The sequence below is a fragment of the Setaria italica genome, chromosome VI (genome assembly GCF_000263155.2).
Source record: "Setaria italica strain Yugu1 chromosome VI, Setaria_italica_v2.0, whole genome shotgun sequence".
Classification (NCBI taxonomy): domain Eukaryota; kingdom Viridiplantae; phylum Streptophyta; class Magnoliopsida; order Poales; family Poaceae; genus Setaria; species Setaria italica.
The window spans coordinates 28728042-28745812 of NC_028455.1; the positions used below are offsets into that span (position 1 = coordinate 28728042).

The following is a 17771-nucleotide window of genomic DNA, read 5'->3' on the forward strand; positions in this document are numbered from 1 at the left end:
GGCCAAATCAAAATGTTTCCATTAAAGATCAAATCCTGATATGCAAAATAAACAGGTTCACATACATCAATGACCGAATCACGCCAAATAAACATATTCACATACATGTCCAAATAGTCAGCCAGCAACCAACACTGGCCAAAACAAGTCACATGACACCAACCAAAGAGAAATTTAGATGACAACTTCTTGACATTCTTCGGGTTCTTGTATAAGAATCAATTGGGTTCTTTGTATAAGCTACATTATTAACCCTCTGCCAACTCTTTGTGTACCTGACCAAGCGACCATATTAATTGAATTAGATGATAACCGTGCAAGTTGTCCACAAGTGAGAAAAAAACTGGTAATGATGCAGGTGAAAGTTCGAATGGTCACATGTCTAGTTCTGAGCTATCGAGACTACTCGCCCCGTTCTAAAATATAGGTCCGTTCTAAAATATAGGTTGTTTTAGCTTTTGTAGATACATAGATTTTACTATGCACCTAAATATAGGGTTATGTCCAGTTACATAGCAAAATATAATATATATATATATATTTAGAAAAACTAAAACGACCTACATTTTAAAATGGATGGAGTAATATGACTGTATGACTGCATACGTAGATATAACCATGTAGGATGCACATTTACTACTGCTACTCCATGTCCTGCTCACAACAAGGGGATTTTAGCTACGGTGGTAACCATCCATTCCTCACCCGAGGTCAAGCTAACTCAATAGTTTCCTGCCTGGAATAAATTTTGGTTACCAAGAGAAATTGATGGAAAGATTAAATAAATTTGAACGAACACATACACGATCACTAGCTCACACAAAGTGCAGTCACTTATTCATTTAAAAATTACAAGGAAAGTTAAAGGGCTAATATACACGTACACGGTCACAACCAGTGGCGGAGCTGGTGAATTGCCACGCCTAGGGCTACTATCTAAGTGCCTAAACAACCCATATCGGGCCCACGTACCGATAGTTCACATAAGCAAACGATACCTCTCTTAAATTGTGTACTAGCAATGCATTCGATGGGTAGCCGGGGAACTAGAAGTTGAGTCTACTTTTTTTATTTGAATGTGCATAATTGTTTCCACTAGGCTGGAAATTTGGCACTTTTTATGTTCGTTTGAAAATCACAATGAAAAGAATACTTTTTTTTGAAACGACAATGAAAAGAATACTGATTAACCAATGAAAAGAATACAGATTAAAGTACATAAGAAGTTAAGAACTAATCTCGTTTTGATGTCACCGTTATTTGAACTTTGCTCCAGTATTTATGCAGTTAAGAATTCTGCCTATTATTTCATTCTGGAAATTGAAAGGAAATTTTACAGCATAAAAACTTCGGCTGGAGATTAAGTCAAGTTTTAGAACAATTGACTTGGAGTCTACACAGGGGGTGTTTGGCAACATTCCACTCCAAATTTTTTTAGCTCCACTCCACCAACTCCACTTCACCTCAGCTCCACTCTACCAATTTCAGAAAAATATTGGAGTTGTCCACATGTTTGGCAAGAAGTACGGATCCAGCTCCAAAATAGGATGTCTTATTGTGAAAAGTCTATTATACCCTTGAAAAATGGGACCCGCGTGTGAGTCTCCTTTTATTTCTCTCCTCTCTCCTTTACCAACATAGACCAACTTCAGCTCCACCACTCTTCATCACGGACTGGCACGGTGAGCGACAGTGGTCGTCGGCGCGGTGGCGGGGCTCGGTGCAGCATGCGGTGGCGGCGCGTCCCGGCCAGCAAACTGTCAGCTCCACCATCTCCTCTCTACCTTGTCTCTCTTCATCACCTCTCTCTCATTCTCTCTCCCGGCGAGTCTCCTCTGCTCCATGGCTGGGGCGGCGCTGGCCGTAGAGCCTGCCAGATTTGTGCTTGGGGAGGGGAGGGGCACGGGTCGTGGAGGAGCTGTGCCATAGCTCCGCCCAACACTCGTCCTCTCGGGGCCCCAGCGGCGGTGGCCGAGGGTGCTCAAGCTCGACCCCCGACAGCAGCGCTCGTCCTCTTGGGGCCTCGGCGGCTGAGGAGGAGAGCGCTCGTCCTCCCAGGTCCCCGGTGGTGGTGGATCGGGGCGCTCGTCCTCCTCCACCACCCTGCTACGCCGTGATGGGAAGGAGGTCAACGGGGGCTCGTGGACCTCAATCGGTGGCAGCGGGATGCGATTGGGGTGGTGGCCTCCACGATAGGTACTGCCGGAGCAGCCGCAAAAGCAGTTGGGGTCGCCGAGCTTGAACTCCACGACGGCTGACGCCGTAGTAGACACGGCCACGCTCCCCCGACTCTACACTGCCCGACCTTACCCCGTTCGTCGCGCCACCGGCACTCTGCCTTCCCTCTCTTCCTTCCCTTCTCTCTCTCCCTTCCCTTCGGCAAGCCTCGAGCTGCGATTTGCGGAACGAGGGCGGTGGTGCGGTAGGCCCCAAGCCGCAGGGCTGGGCGGCCCGAGTGGCGCAACTCGCCTGAGTTCCAGGGCCACGTGTCAGTTCGCGGTGGCGTACCTTCCTCCGCCTTGTCCCGGAGCTTCGCGGGCTAGGGACGCGCCCCTCGGGGCCGTCGCCGTCATTGCATTCCGGAGCTCCAAGGCGTGGCCGTGGGGGCAACGGAGAGTGTTTTTTTCGTGTTTCGCGAACCGGTATCCTGTGTAATCAGTAGCATGGTGGGTAATTACCCCACAACTCCACGAGGAGGTCTGAAATTAGTGTTTTTGAGCACCTCAGGTGCTCAAAAAAATGTGGATCTGGCCTAAACTCCACCTTTTTTTCTGGAGCCGGAGTTGGTGGAGCTGGACGTGTTTGACAAGGAATTTTGTGGAGTTGGTGGAGTGAAGCTGTTTTTGCTGGAGTGGAGTGCTGCCAAACACCCCCTAGTCTATAGAGATGCAAAGAATTGAAGAAACAATGCAAAAATTCCTAGCATACTAGGCGTGCAAGAGGTGAAACACAACAGTGTGGAAATCCTTGCAGGCTTTCTGGACAGCCCCGCACCTGTGCCCAGCGCCGTGCCGCCGCCCGTCCGGAAGTCCGGTCTCTAGGCAACCAGGCCCCACTCCTAGCTGTCGGCGTGTACCCTCCGGCGGTCCGGCCTTGCCGTCTCCGGGAGCCAGGAGATGGCTGCCGGCTGCATGCCGCCGCCATTGTCGATGGGTGAGAGGGTGAGGGGAACGGTTTGGGAACTCGGCGGAGTCAGGACGCGAGGCGAAATGGTCAAACGGGAGACGTCGTCACGCGGTATCGCCGATTCCTTTCCTCCTCGTTCTCACGATGCATTTTAGCAGCCGGCGGGCGACTGGTGGGTTAGCCACGGACGGAGCAAAAGGCCTTCGCTGATGGGTCATGCCTAGGAGGGCCACTTCACAGGAATACCAGCTGGGCCATGAAAATTTGTAGACTGTATAAGGGGTGATTTGGGTCACGCCTAGGGCCACGGCCCTAGGCCCAAAACCGTCCCTGGTCACAACCTCATTTTGATCAAGTTCATCAACTAATCAACATCTATATACATACAAACTGCCGTGAGAACTAGAGCTCTAATGGATGTATATATGAATCAAAATATTCCTAGCTAAAATTCTCTACAATCCAAAACACCATAAATTTCTCTATATCTAAAGTAAGAAATGCACCACCCTAAACATATAAGATTGGGGAATCAAATTGTTAACCTTTGGAACACTTGAGTGAGTCAAATCTTCACAGAATCACGTCGCCATGAACACGAGCTCATCTCTCCTCCGTACCACAGTAGGCCAGTAGCAGCCTCTGAGTGTCCTTGGTAGTTCTATGAGATTGTTAATATATTAGCATGCACATATGTGCTCTGTAAACTTTTGAAATAGTGGTACACTGAATTAGTGATATGTGCCTTTACTCGGCATTTTGTTTGGTTCCTTCGTCACTTTGTGCCTCCAAGTTGTTTTGGCCGGCAGTCCTCGCAGCAAATGCCGATGTTGTGTCTTTGTGACAAAGCAAAAGCAAGTCATGCGCAGGTAGTGAGAATGAAATTGGGCAATGCCGATATTGGGCAATGCATATATAGTGCAGTTTGCTGATTGTCGTGCTGAGCTTCCTTTTTCAAGGCTCAATATGAAATTATAGATTCACGTGCACTTATGCATCTCATATTCGCCAGTCAAGTAAAAAGTTATGAACATCAATATAATGAATACACGCTACGTGTCCATTCAATATACTATCGTCGTAAATGGTGGGCTGATGAGTGAGCTAAACGTCTGCGAGTCAGATAATAAATCAGTATCGCCCCAGACAAGTGAACCTGTGTGAAACACAACCAATTCTCCAAGCTTAAGGGGTGTTTGGAAGATAGGGGCTAAATTTTAGCCCCTGTCACATCGTATGTTTGGACACTAATTAGGAGTATTAAATGTAGTCTAATTACAAAACTAATTGCACAACCCCTAGGCTAAATCGTGAGACGAATCTATTAAGCCTAATTAGTTCATAATTTGACAATGTGGTGCTACAGTAACCATTCGCTAATGATGGATTAATTAGGCTTAATAGATTCGTCTCGTGATTTAGCCTAGGGGTTCTGCTATTAGTTTTGTAATTAGCTCATGTTTAATCCTCCTAATTACCATCCGAACATCCGACGTGACAGGGCTAAAATTTAGCTATTGGTATCCAAACACCCCCTACACAGACACACACGGACCACGTGGAACATCTGAAAATTGAATACACAGCATGAGCATGTCCCTTGTATTGTACTCCCTCCGTTTTAAATTGTAGGTCGTTTTGGTTTTTCAGGTACATAGATATTATGCATAATAATATCCATAAATTTAGAAAAACTAAAACGACCAACAATTTGAAACGGAGGTAGTACGTGCCAGCGATGTTGCTAGCAGTGGAGATGATATTCCGACATCTGCTGCGATGATATAGTTCTAGTTGGCAAAAGAACAAGTTAACAAGTTTCACTTTTAAGACAAATGAACAATTTTTTTGGTGCACACGCCAAAATTGCATCCAGCAAGTTACTCCCGGTGTTACTATCTAACCATCTCAATGCCAAGAACAGTTGATAAACACCTAGAAAGTGAGATGGTATACTTATGTGTGCAGGCCTAATCAAAAGTCAGTTCTGTTGTCTACCTTCATAAGTGGTTGATTTCAGTAGTAAAATTTGCAGGTGATAGGAGCACACTAAGTAATGTGCATGCATGTCTCCTTTTGTTACTGCAAATAGAAAAGAACAGAAATATCGAGAAATTAAAAACTGGAACCATTTTTGTAATCAAACAACGGGGGGTGGGGTGGGATTTATCTTTACCATTGGATTCGCGGTGTCAATTAGATTTGGATCTAGCGGTGTTGAAGCTGGAATAGCAACTAGACGCACAAAATTCTCCAGTGGTCACTTTCTTTTTTTTAATCTTTTTTTCACCTTGACAAAGCACCAAATCCAAGCGACGCGATGTAAAGGACAAAAAAGGCCCGTTTTTCTCAGAACATGGTGTATGGGCCTCAGAATACCTTACTGCGGCTGGGCTCCCAGGCCATAATGATGGCAACTAACTCGTCCACAACATCCTCCCTCCAAACCAATTTGAACCGGCCGCGGTATCGGCCCAAGCCCAATAACGCCGTTAATTCCATTTCTTCCGTCACGCCCACCAGATCGGAATCCAGCCACGAGAATTCCCCGACCGGTCACCATCGTCTCATCCGGCTCCGGCGATCTCCTACTCCCCCTGTTCCCCGCCGCCGCCGTCCGCGGGGGTCCGGCCGAGATGGGGAGCACCTCCTCCATGCTCACCCAGTACGACATCGAGGAGGTCCAGGACCACTGCAACCACGCATGTGAGTCGCTAGCTCTGACGCCCTAATCCCCTTCTCCGATCCGGTCTGGTCTGATCTAATCTGATGCTTCGCGGCGATGGGCGCTAGTCTCGCAGCCGGAGATCGTGTCCCTGTACCACCGCTTCTGCCAGCTCGACCGCAACGGCGGCGGCTTCGTCTCCGCGGACGAGTTCATGTCCGTCCCCGAGTTCGCCGTCAATCCCCTCTCTCAGGTGCGCTCCCCCGAGTCACTAACCACTCCTCCATTTCAACAATATCCTTGGTTTTTCGGAGTATGCTAGTGGCTTTGAACCATGCTACATTAAGGTTATGGATGGTAGAAGTGAATTGTGTGATCAAGGAGGTGTTGTTCCCTGATAAATTGCAATTGATGGATGCGTTGTTTCTATCAGAGGCTCCTGAGGATGCTGGATGGGCTCAACTTCAAGGAGTTTGTGGCGTTTTTGTCAGCGTTTAGCCCCCGCACAAGCCTGCAGCAAAAGATGGAATGTTGGTATCAGATTATTAAATTCTTCATTAGTTTGGATGTTCTCTCAAATCTGTTCTATGTCTGATTATGCAGTTTTCTTTCTATAGTTATTTTCAGGGTCTATGACACTGATTGCAATGGGAAGGTTGCATTTGATGACATGTTGAGCATCTTGCGAGATCTGACGGGTTCATTTATGACAGAGCAACAGAGACAGGTTTGTGCTTTGGATTTCGGGTGCCTCCTTGTGTTATCACACGTTATAGCAGAAAATGTCTGGATCATTACAGCAAAATAATTAATAATCTTGACTTGATTCCACGCACTGCTTGAATGACTGGATATGTCACATGTTTTTCACATGCTGCTTTTAGCTGGCGGTTAAGGAGTCATAACCTTTGGACATGTCCATATGAACTCTAGATTGTGTGAAAAAGTAGCATTCTTATGCTGTTGTCTACTTTTTAGTCATGTCATTGTCAGGTGAACTTCTTGCATTGCTATGAACTGCTAGATAGTTTCATCTGAGAAGTTATCTTACCAAAACATAATGCCACTTACATGGAGTTCATCTGCAAATTATCTTTGTCTTTCTTCCCCAGGAAAAGGCTCTGTTGAACCTACCAAACAGTTAGCTGTTTTATCATTCATAATTGGCACCATGTGGCAGGTTATGTAGTATCCCGTAGTTGTTATGATTTATTACTTTGGCTCAAAGTAGCTTTAGAAAATGCTTTATTGTTCTACCTATTTAACGCTCTGTAGTCTTTTCTGCATATACTTATGTGAAAACACATCTTGTGCATTACAGAAAGTCTTGACTCATGTGTTAGAAGAAGCTGGCTACACAAAAGATTCACATTTCACTCTCCCAGACTTTATGAAGGTAATGTCTTCCTCCTTTAGCACCTAAATTTACTCAGTCATAAAAGTAATCAACACTCGGAATCTACTTCGGGTATCAAAAAATTACTTTCTGCATATCAGAGGGTACTATATCTGTCTATCAGTTTGATCGATTTAACTAATATTATGCTCATAAGTTGATGGCAGTTCAAAATTGAAATCTAAGTGTGATACTATTTCCTTACACTGAGGCATCCTTAACTCCAAGTGTTATAGCAACTTGGCAAAGTATCAGAGTACATGATATGTCATATCTGTTATTTTGAAGGAGCGGCATTTCTGTGGAACAGCTCTTTTTGTAAAGCTATAAAAAAATCAGCATAATAGTCTACATAGTACATATTAAAGCATTAAGAGGCTTCAGAATTTTTTTGAATAAGGATCTCAATGTTGACAGTTTACAATGTAAAATACATGCACTGTTTGTGAACAAGTGAGAGTTGTTTCCTCAAATGTACATTTTGCAGACAAGATTCAACTCAACTCATCTGATCTATTTCCTGCTGCTTGCATACTGTTGAGTCCATGCATGAAATGTTTCTATTATGGCATCTGCTGTTTGCAAATATCTTTATAACCAGATTTAGGCATAGTGTCGTTCTATCATCTGCCACCTGCTATTGTCCATTAGCTTATATTAGTCAGATATTCACAGCACATGCACGCACAATTGCACATTATTCCATTGTTTTGCAGTACATCAAACAATTGAAACTGTCAAGCATGACCATATCACAAGGCTACTACAGAAGAAGAATATACTTGCCCTGTTATATTCTGAAATATATGAAGTAGTTATTTATGTTGTAAACTCGTATCATTGTTTAGGCATGCCATGGAAATTCGGTAGTATTCACTTATAAAGTTATGGCTCATCAATGTATGCACTACACATCTGTATTACATTATTTCAGTTGGAAGGAAGCATCATTTTTTTTTTGCCTGACAAACTTGGTGTTCCTTTTCAGATTCTTGGCAATTCCGAGCTCAAGATGGAAGTTGAAGTTCCCATTGACTAATAATTTAATAAGTATCTGTATAGTTGTACTATCATGCAGTTGCCCAGAGTATGTTAATTTATGCTGGATTGGGTTGATGGTTTATTTATATCCTTGTAACTCAAATCATGATCAGAGTTGTAATCAAGGATACATCTGTACTTGCTGTTGGCCCAAAATGATCTTTTCCATTCCACTTGTCCCACAAAGAGAGTTTTTGGAGTACATATAGGCCAACCATGGGTAGTGGCTTAGAAGCTAAGCAAAGCATTTGTAGAGCATCTAAGTAGATAAAGTGCGCACATGTACATAAATAGATAAATAACACACCCAACCTAACACACATATGACTTAGTCTATCAATGTCTCCCTAAGTCTTGCGTATCTTGAGTGGCAACTGGACCATCCTAATCCTAAAGCCGAGTTCCTGGAATTTGATCCTTCCAACGGACCTGGTAAGGTCGGCGAGTCAATCCTTGGTGTTGATTTAGTTTGCCCAGACACTCCCTCCAAGTAACCTTATATGAAGTGGTACTTCACTCTGATATGCTTGCTTTGCTCATGGAAGACGGGATTCTTTGCCAGAGCTAGAGCGGACTTGCTATCCATCCTGAGGTCCACTGCTTCAGCGTCCTTGCCAAGGAGATCATCGAGCAGCCGAGCGAGCTAGAGAGCCTGAGTCGAAGTGGAAGAAGCAGTGTGTACTCAGCCTCACAGCTGGATAGGGCCACCACCTGCTGCTTGACTGACTGCCAACTGACGAGGCACTTGCCAAGGAAGAAGAACCCACCTACTCAGCCGTACTGTTGCGGCTCAGCTTCAGCCTCTCCTCCATCCGAGTGAGAGCTGGGTTGCAATTGGTGAGCCCACCTAGCTCAACGACGCGCTGGCGTAGGTGGTGTGTCGGATTGTGAGGCCGGAGTTGTCCTGGTGCACCTCGATCCCTAGGTAGAAGGAGAGAGGCCTCAAGTCGCTCATCTGGAAGGCGGCCTTCATCTCCTTGAACACTTCCACCTCCTCGTCCTTAGTGCCTGTGATCACCAAATCGTCGACGTAGATATCCACCACCAGGGCATTGCCTCCATTGCCCCGCCGGTAGACGGCCGCCTCATGCGGGCTTTGCTCGAAGCCCATAGTCTTCAGAGTGGAATCCAGCTTGGCATTCCAAGCTCGCAGTGCCTGCCGCAAGCCATAGAGGGCCTTGCGCAAGCGTAACACCTTGTCCTCCTTGCCGGGGATGATGAATCCCGGCAGCTGGTGGACGTAGACCTCCTCCTTCAAGTGATCGTTGAGGAATGCCGACTTGACGTCCATGTGGTGGACGCGCCAACGCTCCTGGGCTGTCAACACGAGACGTACAAACTATCCGTGCAATACGAGTGAAGGCATCGTCGAACCCCTCCTGTTGCACGAACCCGCGTGCCACCAAGCGAGCCTTGTGCTTGACAATAGCACCAGCTTCATCCTTCTTCAGCTTGTACACCCACTTAAGGGTGATCATGCGGAGACCGGGAGGAAGATCATCTAGCTCCCAAGTCCGGTTCTTCTCAACATCTTCCATCTCTAACTTCATCGCGGCACGCCATGCCGTGTGTCCCTCAGCCTCAGCGAAGAAGCGAGGCTTGTCGTCGTCGTCCATGAGGTGCAGCTCCACCTCCAAGTCGTGAGGCACCAGTCCCGGCACCGGCTGGTCACCGAGATGTCCTCCATGGTGCGATACCTCAGAGGCTCGCCATTGTGGTACGCGTCAACACGGTCCTTGTCGTGAGAGAGTGAAGTGGCGAACTCCACCGGGCTATGCTCGTCGTGAGCCAGTGCTGGTGCAGACGTGCCCGGAGAAGTAGCTACCGACGTAGGAGAGTGGCGTGACCGGCGGTGGTGGCGGTAGAGAGCTCGTCGCAGCCAGAGTAGTACTCGCCGGAGTCGGTGGAGACCCGGGGACTGGGGTAGACATGCTCAGCGAAGAGGAGCTGCCCACTCCCCCAGCTCCCTCGAAGTGGACATAGTTGACGGTGAAGTCGTCGTACATCAGAGTTGAGTCGTCATTCACCATCTTGCCCCACACCTAACCTCACCCTTCGTCGAACACAACATCGTGCGCCGTGTGCATATGCTGTGTCTTCGGGTCAAGGATGTGGTAGGCCTCCACCCCCTCAGCGTAACTGATGAACACCCCTAGGGTGCTCCTGTCGTTGAGCTTGCCAACGTGGCTCAACCCCTTGATGTACGTGAGGTAGCCGAAGACGCAGAGATGGGTGCCACCGGCTTGCGCCCATGCCAAGCCTCATATGGTTTCATACTGTCGAGGGCCTTGGTGGGCGAGTGGTTCAGGATGTGGACGGCCGTCAGCACCGCCTCTCCCAAGAAGATGGCCGGTATCCTCCTCTGCTTGAGGAGGGCCCGAGCCATGGCCACTACCGTCTGGTTGTGCTGCTCGACGATGTCGTTCTACTGCGGGGTGTACGGCATGAAGTAGTGGTGCTGGATCCCCTCGTCGGCACAGTACGACGCAAACTTAGTCGCTGTGAACTCGCCTCCGTTGTCAGTGCGTAGCACGCGTAGCTTGCAGCCGCACTCGTTCTCCACAGCAGGTTGAACGTGCTTGATGGTGTCCGCAGCAGCTCCCTTGTTGTCGAGGAGAAGCACCCACATGTACCGAGAGACGTCGTCGACGAGTAGTAGGAAGTAGCGCCGCCCTCCAGGTGTAGCCAGCATCACCGGCCCGCAGAGGTCGCCATGCACGAGCTTGAGCCGCTCCTTGGCTCGGAAGCTCGCTTGGCAAGGGAAAGGGCGTCGCTTCTGCTTTGTCATGATGCAGGTGTCACATAGCTGCTCCATGTGGTTGACGCATGGCATGCCCTGCATCATCTCCTTGGTGTTGAGCCGCTTCAGGGCCTCGAAGTTGAGGTGCCCAAAGCACTCGTGCCACCACCAAGCCTCGTCGTCGCGGCGAGCAGCAAGACAGAGGGGCTGCGCCACCTCCACGTAGAGGACGTAGAGGCGATTGCTCCCTCTCTCCATCTTAGCGAGTAGGCGCTGTCGTCGATCCCAAATCCAAAGCACTCCACCATCGATCTCCACATGCAAGCCACTCTCATCTAGCTGCCCAAGACTGATGATAAGGTTTCTCAGGGTAGGGATGTAGAAGACTTCAATGAGGAGTCGGTGCTCGCCAGTCTTGGTGACGAGAACGACGGAGCCGATGCCCTTGATGTCCACGACTAAAAAGTTACCGAACTTGACGGAGCCGCGTACATCGACATTCAGGTTAGATAAGTACTCCATGCGCCTGATCATGTGGTGTGTAGCACCACTATCGAGGAACCAGCCGTCGATCTTGCCGTCACTAGTACCGTCGCCAAGGAAGACGTGTGCGCGCGCGGCTTGTCGAGGTGGAGGAGAATCATCACGGCCGATGCCGCTGGAAGTAGCTCGATGCTCCCAAGAACAGAGCCGGCTCCTCCTCCTCCGCACCCTGCACGACGTGGGCTGGCCGCACCTCGGCTGGCGACACTCCCTGGCCCAATGGCCAGTCCTGCCACAGTTGTGGCACTTGTCATCTCGTGTTGGCTTGCACTCGCCTACGGCACCGCCCTTGGGAGTCTTGTGCGGCTTGCAGCCGCCTATCGAGGAAGAAGGCTCCCTCTTTTTCTGCTCCCTCTAGCGGGCGAGCCACTGCTCCTCAATGAGGTGGAGCTTGCCACCAATGGTGATGGGCCCACCAGACGTCATCTCCTCGCGGTTGTCGAACGCCTTGAGTCGCCCCGTCAGCTCCTCGATCGACAACGCTGAGAGGTCGAGTAGCGTCTCGATGGACATAGCGAGTTGCGAGTACTTCTTCGGAATGATGCGCAGGAACTTCGCAACGGCTTTCTCCTCATTGATCTCATCGTCACCGTACCGCTCCAGCCCTTGCATCAGGCTGGAGAGGTGGAGGGTGAAGTCGTCGACGTCCTCGCCCGGCTCGAAAGCTAGATGATCCCACTACTGTCGAAGCTTCTGCAGAGTGGACTTGCGGGCGCGGTCGCTGCAAACTCAGACCGCAGCGATAGCGTCCCAAGTGGCTTTGGTAGTCCTCTTCCCTGAGAGATTCGCCGCCATCTCCATCGGGACCGTGGAGAGCAACACCTCGAGCGCTCGCCGGTCCACTTGGCTGTCGACGTCGCTGTATTGGACTGCATCCTACATCTCCGGCACCTAGAGCTTCACCTTCATCACCGAGGACCACTCCATGTAGTTGGTCTTCATCAACATCGGCCACTGCGTGCTGCCGACGGACTCCCATGGTCTTCACGACCCTCAAGGGTCGGTGCCTGGAGTTGAGGTCGGAGTCCTAGTCGGAGTCGAGGCCGGACTCATAGGCAGAGCTCCTCCTGCTCCGAGGACTCCTGTCGTTCGCACCTCAATGCAGGCACTGGACCCACCGGTCTACCCCCTCGTTCTGCCGCCGGTCCACCTCCTCCAGCTCGGGACGGTCGCCCTGCGCCTCAGCATCGGCGCCCTGCACCGCGCGCCTCAGCTCCATCTCATCGCGCCATGCCATCTCGCGCGTCACCTCCGCCTTCTCGGCAGCCGGTCTGCCTCAAGATGCCGCTGGGTGGCGGCCACCACTGCCACCTATGCCTCCTCCATGGCTAGGCGGGCTGCCTCCACTGCACATGCCGCCACGGCCTCCACAGCCGCCGCGCGATGCCCGAGCTGCAGCCGCCTCTTGCGCCTCGGCATCGCGCCGCCGCCGCCGCAGCCTCCTCGCGTGCTACCGCACGCCGCTCCTCCCGCCGCTGCTCCTCCACTACCGTCGCCTCCTCGGCTGCCACCCTGCAGCGCCACCCACTAGTCTTGGCCAAGTAGTGGGAGGAGGAGGCCCGTGAGGCTCGCGAGCGGGCCGGGGAGCGAGCTGGGCGCACTAGCGGTGCACCGGCCGTGTGCCTCGCATCGTCCGCGGGCGTCGCGTCGGCCGCGGGCCAGCGCCGTCCGCGCCGCCCGTTGCTGGTGCCCGTCGAGAGCCTGCCATGGATGACGAAGGGAAGTTGCCATGGTTGAGGGAAAAGAGCCACCGCCGAGCCACCCGCATGCACCACACGCTGCCTGCGCAGTGCTACCGCGCCGCCGCCGCCCGCATCCGCACTACCCCATCGCCTCTCGATCCGCCGACTGGATCTGGCTGGAGAGGGAGCGCCGCCACCACTGGAGGTGGGCCCACCGGGCACGGGTGAGCACAGGAGAGAGAGGGAGCTCGGGCATAGGAGAGAGGAGAGAGAGGAGAGGGTAGGTGGGAAAGAATTAGGCTCTAAATACCAATTGTTGGCCCAAAATGATCTTTTCCATTCCACTTGTCCCAAAGGGGGGGGTTGGATACATATAGGCCAACCAATGGTAGGTGACTTAGAAGGTAAGCAAAGCATCTATAGAGCATCTAAAGAGCATCTAAGTAGATAAAGTATACACAGGCACATAAATAGATAAATAGCACACCCAACACACATGACTTAGTCTATCACTTGCTATTTGGAGGTTTAGTTGGCTCCTACATATGCTCCATTCTGCTTGTCTATGCCTCATGTGACCTTCCATATCCTTATGGCCAAATACGTCATTTTTTCCTCAGGTAATCAAGGCATCAGTGAATTTAGGGTTCCTATTACTACAACTGCACTAGTAGTTAATATCTTGGGAAAGGTCATAATTCGAATTATTCATTGTTAGTAATAATCTTGTATATATGTGTTGATTAACTTGTGACGTGCCAAAGAAGAAACTGGAAACATGGTGGACGTTTCAGATATAATTGAAACATAACTATAGTCGATTAATTTTGCCGGGGTTGCAGTCGCACAAGGATCTGCCTGGTTGTTTATTCTCAGATATGCAGGACGGCAGGAGCCAACAATGTTGTTGCATTTGTGCCTGCCATGGCCAACTTGAGGAAACCCTATAAAACGATGGTTTCTCTTCAAGAAAAATAGCTAGATCCTCGATGAAGATTGATTTTCAGATAACCTCTAGATCCACGTCCCAAAAATAAATCGCACCTTCCTGTCTTTCTCTCTTTAAAAGGAGGCGTCCAATGTTTTCCCCTACCTTTCTGTCTTTCTCTCTCTTAAGAGGAGGCGTCCAATGTTTTCCCCTATTAATAGGCGGTATCCTGATTACCTGCAAGTTCTTCCTCCCATGCAGGAAGGGATGGCAGAGCCATTGGAGTTTATCTAGGGAAACATCTTTAGCTCGTTGGTGTCAATCTTGGTGAGTTTTCTGTAACTACTCTAATTTGTGTATATTTTTTCCAAGTTCTGCCCAATCTTTAGAAATGATGAGCTCAAAAAATTTCTACTAAATTGTTGCCAAAATCTCTTATCTTTTATTGAAACTGACCACAAAATCTCTTGTGCAAAAGTGAACAACGTTGACCATCCAATCTGCATCACAATTCTTAGTTTGACATGTACTCTTGCATTTGCATGTTGCTATGACCTTGGCGGTTTGCCCATTTTCTGCTATTTGGTTTCAATGTACCTTGGTTCCTGCTAGCACCGTTTCATTCCATATGTTTGCCTTTTCATTTACCTCCTGAGATGAGCTTGATTGTGCCTCTCCACCATGGACCAGTAGGTAGTCCATGGCAGAAGATCCTTATCCACCATGTTGTGTTGTCTCCTGGCTAAAAGGATTGGTGATTTTGTTAGCAATCAAAATTTGGGCCATGAAATTTCTCATTTTATCTCCAAGTAGTTTAACCTAATCAATTGATTTTTTTCCTTCTGAATTCTATTTTCTTGTGTTCCTTTTCCACGTGTAAAATGAATTGCGAATATAGAGATGCTATTATGGTTATACCTTTACCTGCTTGTCATGGAAAGATAATATTTAGTGAAGGAAAATTGACACCTGGTGTCTAATCAGCACTGAAGTTTGTAATTTATGGGTATCACAGAATACCTGTATTCAAAACATAAAATATGTTATATTGAAGTAAGAGTAAAGATAAACTTGTAACTAAGATCAAGATCAAAAACCTACATAGATGTTGAATTGATACATATAGTTTGCATACAGTACTTGTCATGTTTAGCACTTGAAGTGATGCTAGAAGGCCCAGTGCGAATTGGTTCAAGCTTCAAGAAATGTTATTTTGGAAACATTATCAAGCTGCAACTGCATTGATGTGTAAATGATATATGGTCGTCTAAGAAGACTAGAACTTGATAAAGAAAAATAAATACTTCTCGCTAGTGACTAGGACTGAAAGTGACAATTTCATGAGAAACAAGATATGCTGTACGAGGGGGCATATAAAATTCCTAGATAATATAGTACATTGTAGAATATTGGTGATACATACATTCTTGTACTAAAGTTTTTACCACTGCTCATGCTTTGGTAAGGTAGTAAGACATAATTTCTTGAGGACTGTTTACTTTCTGGAACACATAAATTTCTGGAAGATTCATGAAGTTTCAATTGTTGAAACACTGAAATGTGTTGTTCTTCTCTTCTCGAATTTGCAATTATCAAGTGATGGAGAGAACTCTCGTATGGTTAATTATGCACATGTTCTAATGCCTCTTTCTTGATGATATTGATTTAATATCTCCTTGTAAGAAGTAAGTGAGGTATTCTCTATCATAGGATTAGTCAACTCATACTTCTTATCCTAGTTTTCTGGTAGTACATCTTTCAGACCACTGATTGAAGTTCATTCAAATGGTACAGGTCAGACTGATGGATTCAGTTTTCCATGTTAAAGCAAATGACAAACATTGAACATCAATCAGGGCCTTTTACCAAGATGGCAGAAAACGATACTACTCAGTTACAGAGAGCAATATTCGCCCAGTACATTATGATGAAGAAATTATTTATGGAGCTAGAAGTGGAAAGAGAAGCTTCAGCTACCGCTGCAAGTGCGGCCATGTCAATGATTCGAAAGCTTCAGAAAGAGAAGGATGCAGAGAGGATGGAAGCATGGCAGTACAAAAGAATAACTGAGGAAAAGATGAACCACACTGACAGAGCACTGGAGATTCTAAAGGAGGTGATGGAGCTAAAGGAATTGGAGATCTCATATCTGAGGAACCAACTGCAGGCGTATAAACACAAGTTATTGGATGCTGGCATTGATGATTCTGACATTGCTGATGAGACAATGGCTGGTAATATACCTTTGTTTGAAAGTAAGAACGTGGAGAATCTTTGTCGTAACCTCAAAAGGAATTTCTCTCTGCCCACTTTACGGCTTAATAAACTATATACTGATATGGACATCAAGAAAAATGGTGGAGTACAATCAGCAAGGAGCAGGCCGAATGATGAAGGATGGGAGCATATTTCAACAGATGGTATGGCTTTAGAGACCAAGAAAAGCTTGTCAACAGATGTGGACTGTACAGAAAAGCAAAGTGAAGAACCAAAATCTCCAAGCACAGCTTTACATGACTCTCAGCCATTGGATGAGTCTTCAGGTTGTTCCTCGTTCTCAGTGGTCAGTCATCAGACAGATATATTCAGTGAAAGAGCAGTTCAGGTCAAGGAAGATGTGGAATACACGGTGAATCATGATAGACCCAAGGATTCTTGTTTAGGTACTGAAATGGGTGAACTAGCAGTTCATCCTTTAAGTGAAGTTGGCTCACTTCAAATTCCAGAAACAAGCAATGCAACAACTGATTCCCCATGTACTGAAAGTGAAATAGTTACAGAGGAATCAGAATTGTCTCCCGCGGTTGTTGCCAAAGGGCGAGGGCCACGTCTATCCAGGTTCGCTGCAACAAGAAAAATTGGATCCATGAATAATGTTGATAGACATGCTCGTCGAAGCTCTTGGAGTCAGACGCCGCGAGCTGGTGTTGAGAGAACCAGATCAAGGCTGAAGCGGGTGCAAAGTGAAAAGATGGTTGAGCTAAATGACCCTAGAACTAACAAGGAACAGATCATAATGCTGAAGGAGGTATACGAGCAGCTTGGCATGATAGAATCACACATGAGACCTGATTCTCAGGAAAGCCCCCGAAATGACACGTCACTAGATTCTGTTCTGGAGGTATTTCTTTTAAGCCTACTTTACGGACATTTTTTTAGCTTTTTTCGAGATAACCTACATCATTCAAGTGCAATATCATAATTACTTCTTAGATCATTGAAAAAACTAATGCGATCAGCATTTCTTGAATGTTATAATCATTAGTAAATAACAATATCTGTAATTAAAATCAAAGTAGAGCCATAGATTATCTTTAGCAGTCCCAGCACTGCTCTGTGCTGCTTTTGACATGGTGTAGACTTCACCTGGAAACTGCTAAATGTTATGCCATGCGCCATCTAAAGCCAATTTATCCTAGATCGTGTTCTCTTCTACTCGTAAATATGTTGATTCCTACTGTTTCATCTCCTCTGCGCCCATGTATAGAACTAAAAAGAAAGTAAATGGGAAATAAGATTCTCGTGAAGTAATAAGCATGGAGAGAATTCTCTGCGTACGCACCGGCATTTGTTTTCTATTCTCGTATAGAGATACCTTCTCTAATAATGCAAAACTTTTGCAACAGGCGGCTCTGTCCTTCTCCATATAG

At 47.5% G+C, this 17771-nt stretch overlaps 2 protein-coding genes across 3 annotated transcripts; both read left to right on the top strand.

Moving 5' to 3' along the window:
- Positions 1-5632: 5632 nt before the first annotated feature.
- LOC101755596 (calcineurin subunit B) lies at positions 5633-8401 on the top strand. 2 transcript variants are annotated; one of them, XM_004973511.4, is made up of 6 exons: positions 5633-5832; positions 5920-6044; positions 6225-6321; positions 6409-6518; positions 6904-6971; positions 7113-7187. In XM_004973511.4, exons 1-5 carry the CDS (start codon positions 5763-5765, stop codon positions 6934-6936), a joined length of 435 nt encoding a protein of 144 aa, XP_004973568.1. In that variant the 5' UTR covers positions 5633-5762; the 3' UTR covers positions 6937-6971; positions 7113-7187. The 2 variants fall into 2 exon arrangements, with proteins under 2 accessions (XP_004973568.1, XP_004973567.1); XM_004973510.2 differs by lacking the exon at positions 6904-6971 and adding an exon at positions 8176-8401 and having other exon boundaries at positions 5634-5832.
- A 7590-nt stretch (positions 8402-15991) lies between these two features.
- Positions 15992-17771, top strand: LOC101756278 (myosin-binding protein 3). The gene is made up of 2 exons (XM_004973512.1): positions 15992-17242; positions 17748-17771. The coding sequence occupies exons 1-2, from the start codon at positions 15992-15994 to the stop codon at positions 17769-17771; spliced, it is 1275 nt and encodes a 424-aa protein (XP_004973569.1).

What these genes read in the sequence shown, in the direction of transcription:
- LOC101755596 (XM_004973510.2), top strand. Translation starts at nt 5,763, where the DNA reads ATGGGGAGCACCTCCTCCATGCTCACCCAGTACGACATCGAGGAGGTC. An exon ending in CCGTCAATCCCCTCTCTCAG is followed by an intron (nt 6,045 to 6,224) that starts GTGCGCTCCCCC and finishes TGTTTCTATCAG; the next exon opens with AGGCTCCTGAGGATGCTGGA. An exon ending in TGACAGAGCAACAGAGACAG is followed by an intron (nt 6,519 to 7,112) that starts GTTTGTGCTTTG and finishes TGTGCATTACAG; the next exon opens with AAAGTCTTGACTCATGTGTT.
- LOC101756278 (XM_004973512.1), top strand. Translation starts at nt 15,992, where the DNA reads ATGGCAGAAAACGATACTACTCAGTTACAGAGAGCAATATTCGCCCAG. An exon ending in CACTAGATTCTGTTCTGGAG is followed by an intron (nt 17,243 to 17,747) that starts GTATTTCTTTTA and finishes CTTTTGCAACAG; the next exon opens with GCGGCTCTGTCCTTCTCCAT.